At 41.5% G+C, this 9,597-nt stretch overlaps 1 protein-coding gene across 1 annotated transcript; it reads right to left on the bottom strand.

Annotated features, from left to right (window-relative positions):
* Window positions 1-4,826: 4,826 nt before the first annotated feature.
* Window positions 4,827-7,078, bottom strand: LOC138901139 (uncharacterized). Its single transcript, XM_070188879.1, has 5 exons — window positions 6,658-7,078; window positions 5,865-6,094; window positions 5,488-5,726; window positions 5,115-5,181; window positions 4,827-5,030 (listed from the first exon to the last, which is right to left on the bottom strand). The coding sequence occupies exons 1-5, from the start codon at window positions 7,076-7,078 to the stop codon at window positions 4,827-4,829; spliced, it is 1,161 nt and encodes a 386-aa protein (XP_070044980.1).
* Window positions 7,079-9,597: the final 2,519 nt, after the last annotated feature.

The following is a 9,597-nucleotide window of genomic DNA, read 5'->3' on the forward strand; positions in this document are numbered from 1 at the left end:
CTAATAGGTAAAGGCAAGTAGAAATTAAAGCACGGAACGAATGAGAACATGAAATTAAAGAATGCAAAGTAATAATGGAAATCGTTTAACTAAGTAGCCTGCCCCGCATGCTTAACTCATGACAATACATATACACACGTGACCTAGCATATACGTCGTCCCTACACACAAATCAAGTAGAAAATAGACCAAACAAGTCCTAATTCTCTTAGGTCAAAGTTCACCATGATAGTTACCTCTTTCCGAAAGCAAATCAACAATTAACCACGACATTTCCTTTAGAACAAGCCTCAAAACCAATCGAATCTCGTCAAATAACATTTAGATAATCCAAAATAAGTTTTAGAAATTACCCACAAATGAAAAGGGTTCAATCTTTAACTAAATTTAAAAAGTCAACAAAAGTCAACCACGAGCCCACACGGTCCAAATTCGAGATTCAGACCAAATTCAGATTGCTCTTTCACCCCCGGGCCCGGTTATGTGATTTGTTTCAAAATCCGACCTCAATTCGAGGTCTAAATCTTAATTTGTATAAAATTCAATTCTACCTAAAACTCCTTATTTCTACCTTAAAATTCATAGATTTGATGTTAAGATTCATGAAGAAGTAATTGAAATTGATTGAAAATTAGTTAAAGTTACGTACCAATGAATTTGGGAAGAAAATACTATTTACAAATTGCCTCTAGAGAGTTTAGGGTTAAAAAATGGTGTAAAATAAGATATGTCCTAATTAATCCAACTTTTACCTAGCTTGCAGGTTCGCAATTGGGGAGTCGCAAATGTGACTGTCATGACCCAACTCCCACTATAGGCCGTAATGGCGCCCAACGTCGCCGTTAGGCAAGCCAACGGTAAACTATTCATTTATTTATTCATTTTATTACTTTTAAAATCATGAATTTTATTTAATAAAGAAACAAAGTATAGAAGGCCATGTTGATATAAAGCATAAATAAAACATAACAGTGCAATGGTGATATTATTTGGCAAAAATCATAAACATCTACTAGAAATTCTAAAAACTCGGTGTCACAAGTGCACGGGCAATCTAGTAAAATATACAAACCACTACAACTATTGTCTGAAATGAAATAGACAGAAATATAAAATGCAGCAGGAAGGAGACTCCGGGTGCTGCAGATCGGAGCATGGGGGAGTAGCTCACCACTAAGTCTCTGGGTAATATGGATGCACGCCCGAACGGAAATCAAATGTACCTGCCTCAGCACCTGCACATTTTGTGCATAAGTGTAGCATGAGTACGTAAATAAATATGTACCTAGTAAGTATTTAGTCTAGCCTCAAAGAAGTAGTGACGAGGGGTTGACATCGACACTTACTAGTGGTTAATAAATAAATTATAAAAATTATAAATGGGCATGAAATACAACAATAACAATGGAATTCTCACGACTCAAACTCCAACTAGTCATGATGGCACCTAAACCAACCCGCTAGGCAAGCCAATTAACAACTATCCAATTTAATGAGATTTATTGAGACAAATGAATGATAAAGTGATGAGGTTTAACATTCAACATAATTTGGATCCTACGGTGGATCGGTGTTAGTGTGGATATTTATTTTACTAAAGATAAATTTTGCTCAACAATAGACTGATGAGATTTGCGACAAATATCATTAATTTGGATTCTTGTTGATGCCTAGAGTAGTACTCCATCTGTTTCAATTTAAGTGACACATTTTTCTTTTTAATCTATTCAAAAAAGAAAATAACACATTTCTATATTTGAATTTTTCTTTAATTATTCTTTTTTACCCTTAATGAGAAGCTTTTTGTGATGATCCGATAAGTCGTTTTGAGTACTAGCTCCTTGTTCTATGTTCCAAGACCTCTTGTAGCTTAATTTGATGATTTATTACTTGCGTGCGTGTTCCGTGTACTTTTCTAGAAAGCTTGCATGTGAAATTTTAAAGAAAAAAATGATTTTTGATTTAAATGAGGCTAGGCTTGACCACAGTCACTATTTTTGGTAAACGACCTCAAATCGATATTTTGACGATTCTGGTAGGTTCATATGATATTTTTAGACTTGTAGGCACGTTTGCTTAGGGTCTCGGGTGATCCGAGCGCATTTCGGTGCATTATGTGAAAATTGGCAAAAGTTTAGTTTTAAGTTTTGGTTATCGATTCTTGATCTTTGATATTATTTTGATGATAGTTATTAGTTTGTATGATATTATTACACTCGTGCGCATGTTCGGATTGGAGCCCGAGGGGCTAGAGTGAGTTCTGGGTGAGTTTTGGTATAGTTGAGCATCATATGTTGCTGCTGTATACTACAGATCTCGCATTTGCTAGGTCTAGATCGCATTTGCGAACATCGCTTTGGCATTTTTGCAAAGGTTGTTGGGATTAGGGCACTTCGCATTTGTGAAGAAGGAGCCGCATTTGTGAAGGCTGGGTAAGCGCAATTGCAGCTGGTGTGTCACATTTGCGACTCCGGACAGCTTGGGGTAGCTTCGCAAAAGCAAAGCTTAGTTCTTATTTTAGGAGGGTGGGACCTTTGCAAATGCAAAGGATTTTTCGCATTTGTGACATTTCATAGGCTCAAGCACTAATCGCAATTGCGATCAGTGATTCGCATTTGCGAGCATCGCAATTGCGAATAAAAGTTCACAATTGCGATGCCTGCAGTTGGGTAAAAGTTGGGAATATCGGGACTTAGCTTATTTTACATAATTTTTAACCCTAAGCTACCTAGAGGCAATTTTTGAAGAGGAGTTTTTCCCAAATTCATTGGTAAACAACTTTAACTAGTCTTCAATCAATTTCATTTACTTTTTCATGAATCTTAAAATCAAATCTATGAAGTTCAAGGTAAAAAATAGGGGAATTTAGGAATTTTGTACAAATTGAGATTTAGACCTCGAATTGAGGTCGGATTTCGAAGCAAATCACATAATCGGGTTCGAGAGTAAATGGATAATCGAGATTTGGTCCGAATCTCGAATTTTGACCATGTGGGCCCAGGGTTGACTTTTGTTGACCTTTTTAATTTAGTTAAAGATTGAGCCTTTTACATTCATAGGTAGTTTCTAAAGCTTGTTTTAGATTGTTTGAATGATATTTGACTAGATTCCAACATGATTCATCTTCATAAAGAATTGCAAGACCATGGGGAAGCTATTGCTAAATTGAGCACAACCATAACTCAACTCGCTAAGGCTCAACTTCATCAAACTCAAGCTCCTAAGAAAGTTCATGCTATGGAGGGAGTGAATGTCTTGGCCAATAAGAAGAGGACTAAAGGTCCCCAATTTCAATCCCGAGTGGAGATTTATGCACATGAATGATGATGGTAGCTATGACCAAGATGACTCTTATCAAGAGAAAAAAGAAGATGCACAATTTTTGAACAATTACCAAGGGCAACAAAGCAATTTTCAAGGCTCTAATCAAAATCAATGGCATTCTCAAAATAAACAAGGCAATTGGGGTTCTAACAATCAAGGGAATTGGCATAACAACAACAACAACAACAACCATGGGGATTGGGGAGGCAATAATCAAGGAAATTGGGAAAATAAAAATAATCATGCAAATCAGAGTTCAGGTTTCTAAAGACCCCCAATGTACCAAGTCAGTACCCAATAGCCTAGCCTCACCCGGTTTCTAAAAACTCCCAATGAATCAACTTAGCCTTTTCCAAAGCGTCCTGAACCAAGTCAGTACCCAATAGCCTAACCTCACCCAGCTCGAACCAACCAACCACAGACCGACACCGTCTCCCACACATGGACTCATATGGAGCCATCGGAATACTCAATTGGTACCTATTGTTGTAGGCACACTCTACAAGCGGCAGAAGCGGATCCTAAGAACCCCTTAAATCCATGACACAAGAACGTAACATATCATCCAATATCTAAATGGTGCGCTTCGACTGTCCGTCCGTCTGAGGGTGGAATGCTTTACTCAACTCAACCCGTGTGCCTAAATCTCATTGCACTGCTCTCCAAAACTATGATGTGAACTGCGTGCCCTGATCTAAAATAATGGACACGGGCACACCGTGAAGGTGAACAATATCGCGTATATATATCTCAACCAGCTACTCTGAAGGATATGTAGTCCCAACTGGAATGAAATGCGCGAACTTAGCCAACTGATCCACAATAACCCAAATAATATCAAACTTCTTCAAGGCCCAAGGGAGCCCAATTACGAAGTCCATGGTAACTCGCTCCTATTTCCACTCGGGAATCTCAAGTCTCTGAAGCAACCCACCTAGCCTATGGTGCTCATACTTCACTTGCTGACAATTTAGGCACTGAGCTACATACTCCACTATGTCTTTCTTCATTTTCCTCCACCAATAGTGCTGCCTCAAATCCTGGTTCATCTTAGTGGCAGTCAGATGAATGGAATACAGCAAACTGTGGGCCTCCTCAAGAATCAACTCACATAGCCCAACCAAATTGGGCACACAAATCCGACCCTGCATCCGCAACTCCCTATCATCTCCAATAGAAACCTCCTTGGTATCACTGTGCTAAACCACGTCCTTAAGGTTAAGAAAATGAGGGTCATCATACTGACGCTCTCTGATGCGATCATATAAGGAAGACCGAGAAACCACGCAAGCTAGAAACCGACTAGGTTCTCAAACATCTAAACTCATGAACTGATTGGCCAAGGCCTGAACATCTGATGCAAGCGGTCTCTCACCAACAGGAATATATGCAAGGCTACCCATATTCATCACCTTTCTACTCAAGGCTTTGGCCACTACATTGTCCTTCCCGGGATGATACAAAATGGTAATATCATAGTCTTTTAGCTACTCCAGTCATCTTCACTGCCTCAAATTTATATCCTTTTGATTGCACAAGTGATGAAGACTCTGATGATATGTAAATAACTTACTAGACACATCGTAGAGATAATTCCTCCAAATCATCAATGCATAAACGATGGTTGCTAACTCCAAATCATAAATGGGGTAGTTCTTCTCATGAAGCTTTAACTGGAGTGAAGCATAAGCAATCACTCTGCCCTCCTGCATCACAACCCACCCAATACCAATCCGAGAAGCATCATAATATATTGTAGCTGAAGATAGGCTGAGCCAACTCTAAACTACCTCAATCTTCTTCGGATCCACCTTGATTCCCTCACTGGACACCACGTGCCCCAAGAACTTCACCGAACTGAACCAAAACACACACTTGGAAAACTTGGCATAAAGCTTATCCTCCCTCAATGTCTATAGTAAAATCCTCAGGAGTTGTGCATGCTCCTCCTGGCTACGTGAGTACACCAGAATTTTATCAATAAATATTATGACTAACGGATCAATATATGGCTAGAATACACTATTCATCAGATGCATGAATGATGTGGGGGAATTGGTTAGCCAAAAAGTCTTCACAAGGAACTCGTAGTGACCATAGCGGGTCCTAAATGTCGTCTTCAGAATATCTGAGTCCCGAATTTTTAACTGGTGATACCCATACCTCAAATCAATCTTAGAGAACACTCTAGCTCCCTGAAGCTGGTCAAATAAGTCATCAATGCGCGATAAAGGATAGTTGTTCTTAATTGTAACTTTGTTTAAATGCCTATAATCAATGCACATCCACATAGTGCCATCATTCTTCTTCACAAACTGAATCGGTGCACCCCAAGGCGATACACTAGGCCTAATGAACCCCTTATTAAGAAGCTCATGAAGTTGCTCTTTCAATTCCTTCAACTATGTTGGTGCCATATGATACAGAGGAATAGAAATGGGCTAAGTGTCCGACACCAAGTCAATACGATAATCAATATCCCTATCGGACGACATGCCTAGTAGGTCTGCAGGAAACTCATCCAAAAAGTCTCGCACTACCGGAACGGAATCAATGGTAAGAGTATGAACACCAACATCCATCACAAAATCCAAATATGACAAACACCCCTTCCTAACCATCTGTGGGGCCTTCAGATATGAATTTCCTCTACTGGGAACATAGTCCAGAGAACCTATCCCCTCTATCCTAGGTAACCCCGGTATCGCCAATGTCACGGCCTTAGCGTGACAATCCAGAATAACATGAAATGTGGATAACCAATCCATGCCTAGAATCACGTCGAAATCAACCATACTAAGCATTAAGAGATCAACTCTCTTCTCCAAGCCCCCAATAGTCACCACACATGACCGATACATACGGTCCACAATAATTGAGTCTCCCGCTAATGTAGATACATGAATAGGCGGAACTAAAGACTCACGAGGCATATCCAAATAACGAGCAAAATATGATAATACATATAAATAAGTGGAACCCTATGGCTAATAATATGGAAGCATCTCTGTGGCGTATTGAGACAATACATGTGCTCAATATGTTTGAAGCAACGACCTCTGGCCTGGCGGAAAAAGCATAACATCGAGCCTGACCGCTACCTGATCGGCCTCCCCCTCTAGGGCGACCTCTAGCTACCTGAGTCACATCCCGAGATAGCTAAGCGAGTGGTGAAGTAACTGGTGTGAAATTCATAGCCTGGGACCTCTAGTGTGGAGCCCTACTCAATAATCTAAGGCAATCTCTCTTGAGATGAATCTAGTCCTTGCACTCGTAGCAACCCCTCATGATGGGTTGCTGACCCTGATAAACTGAGGAACTACCTATAGAAACCTGGGAAGATGGATCGTGGTAAACTCTGTGCTGGTAACGCACTGTATGACGATTGGCCCAAATGAGAATTATAGGAACCATGGCTAATTGATGCACCACGATGAATCGGAGGAGCCATCTGAGCGGGCCTATAAGGACGACCCCTACTGTGGTGGGACTTCCCTCCAAAAGAAACACCGCTGAAACCACCCGAACCATAAGGCCTCTTGGCCTCCCTCTCTACTCTCTCCTGACTATGGACCTGCTCTAGCCGTCTAGCACTATTAACCACCTTATCGAATCTAGCACCTGATGTAATCTCACGCAGTCCATAGATGAGGCCATCAATGAACCTCATAATCCTCTCTGTCTCTGTAGGAACCAACCAGATTGCCTGACAAGGCAACTCAAAAAATCTCATCTCATACTGGGTCACAGACATACCCTCCTGGTGTAACTGCTCAAACTGCCTATGCAACTCCTTCTAGGGTTTGTGGAACAAACTTCTCTAAGAATAGGACTGACAACTCATGCCACATAAGTGGTGCAGCGCCGGCTGGCCTGCTCAACTTATAGGACTTCCACCATATGAAGGCTTCCCTCGACAACTAAAACGTAGTAAATGAGACTCTACTAGTCTCCAAATTACTCGTCGTGCGAAGAATCTGCTAAAACCTATGTAAGAAGTCCTGAGCATCCTTTGACTCAGCCTCACTGAATGCTGGAGGCCTGAGCCTCCCAAACCGCTCTAGCCTCTTCTGCTCCTCATCACTCATAGGTGGACCCGCCTGGGCCTGATCAACTGCAACCAGTTGGGCTGGTAATACCCCCGGTGTATGAAGCCCCTGAACCACCTGCTTAGGAGTATGGGCAGTGGGAGTCTGAGAACCTCCCCCAACCTAAGAAGTGGTGTGCAGACTGAACTGAAACCGTCTGAGCAAGGCTAGTGCATACAGTCAATATCTGGACCAAAGCCTCCTGAAGGCTTGGCGTCATAATGGGCACAAATGGTGCCTAAGCTGGTCCCACCGGCTCAACAACATCTGGTATCTGCTCCTGAGCTGGAGCAACCGGTGGCTCCACGGGTGCCGCTCTAGTTGCTGTACGATCTGCACCTCTGCCTTTACCGCGGCCCCGGCCTCTCTGCCCGATCTGATAGCACATTTCTTCACCATCTGTGAGAGAGTAGAATAAAAGAAGTTTAGTTTCCGAAATCAACAAATTCGCATGATAAGAACACAAGAAAGTGAAGTTTTCCTAATGATTCAGTAACTTCTCAAAGATAAGTAAAGATGTCTCCGTACCGATCTGCAAAACTCTACTAAACCTACTCATGACTCGTAATACTTATGAATATAGGGCTCTAATACCAACTTGTCACGACCTAAAATCCCTTCCGTTGTGATGGCAAGGCAAGCTAAAACATGATAATGAAGGCAAACAGAATAACAAACTTTTGGTTTTAATACAATATAACTGCTAATACAAAGTAAATTCCCCCAGAATCTGGTAAGTACGGGGTCATAAGCTTCTACAATGGAATACAAGTTTGAAACTGAACAATGAATACATTGTCTGAACTGTAACAACAGTATTAAAGGAAAAGACAATCCAAACTGCGACCAAGTATGCATCTCTACCTCGCCTCTAGCAGATAGTTCAACAAGCAAGCCTACTGTTGATAACTGGTCCCCATACCTGGATCTTAACAATTAAGTCTCGAGTGTAGTATGCATATAACTGACCCAATGTACTCAATAAATATCGTAAATAAGCAGGCAAGGTAAGAGAAGCACAAATTATAATGATACTAGCTATCACCTGTGTAGTTTCATCCTTTAAGTCGATGCAAAACAATATTTGGAATACTCTATCAGTCAATATCATGACATATAGAGATGATATGTAGTTAAATCAGATAAATAATCAAGGAAATTGCATGTAAAGATGAAATGCAAAATTTAACAAAGCACTGGCCAGATTACCTCAACTTTTCCATATCCGTTCCAACCCACCGATTTGTATTCTCAATAATCACGTGTACACCATCGAGAGAGAAACATGAAAGTATGACCCTAGGGGGATGGATCCATATCCACATGCACGCACGGCCAATTCATTGTGCTACCAGCCCGCCATGGTCACAAGTTCAATATCACACTCCACCCGGCGTGGTCACAGGCGCAACAACATAATCCGTCCGACATGGTCATAAGCATAACAACACAACCCGCCCAGCGTGGTCACAGGCATAACAACACAATCCGCCCTACATGGTCATAGGCATCCAGTCTAATCATATCATCCAGGAGCAAATAAACAAGTATACCTGTATGAAATGAGTGAATAACAAACAGCATGCTCCTGGACTAGTATAAATGACATGCTAAAGTGTCAGCATGTGCAGTGTACTATCATAGCTCAATCCGGCAATTTCATCAAGAATAACATTTATTAGTTCATTTAGGGATTAAACACCGATGTAGCCCCAAACATGGCTCAAATAGTTCACAACAATGACACAAATGTGCGAAGCATCATAGCTTACAGTTTAACAGTTAAATGATAGGCTTATAAGAGCCTGAGCGCAACCCGAACATGAATAAATAACCCTGGTTCCTACACACGGGTTTAACCCCACGCGTGTGCGCACCTAATAACACGTGATTTCAGTCGCGATTGCGATAGCAGGACCTCCAAAGCTACCTGATCGCGGACAACACCACGCGAACGCAAAGAACAAGGCTCGCCTCAACATTGACCCTCCTTCCTTATACACGAACGCGGTCCGGTGCATGCGTTCGCGATGAACAAGCTCAACAACCTTCACGATTGCATCACTGACTTTGCGAACGCGAATATTAAAATACTAGAAGTCCTCAAAGACCCTTCACAATCGCAGACCTTTCCTCGCGATAGAGGACCTTTCCTCGTGATCGCGATGACGAAAACCAGAACACA

The sequence above is a fragment of the Nicotiana tomentosiformis genome, chromosome 11 (genome assembly GCF_000390325.3).
Source record: "Nicotiana tomentosiformis chromosome 11, ASM39032v3, whole genome shotgun sequence".
Taxonomy (NCBI): Eukaryota; Viridiplantae; Streptophyta; class Magnoliopsida; order Solanales; family Solanaceae; genus Nicotiana; species Nicotiana tomentosiformis.

Coding starts and splice junctions, on each gene's coding strand:
- LOC138901139 (XM_070188879.1), bottom strand. CDS start 7,078: ATGTCTGTGACCCAGTATGAGATGAGATTTTTTGAGTTGCCTTGTCAG. Junction 5,727..5,864: donor TTACCATTGATTCCGTTCCG/GTAGTGCGAGAC, acceptor GCACCAACATAG/TTGAAGGAATTGAAAGAGCA. Junction 5,182..5,487: donor TTCTCTAAGATTGATTTGAG/GTATGGGTATCA, acceptor GTTTTGGTTCAG/TTCGGTGAAGTTCTTGGGGC.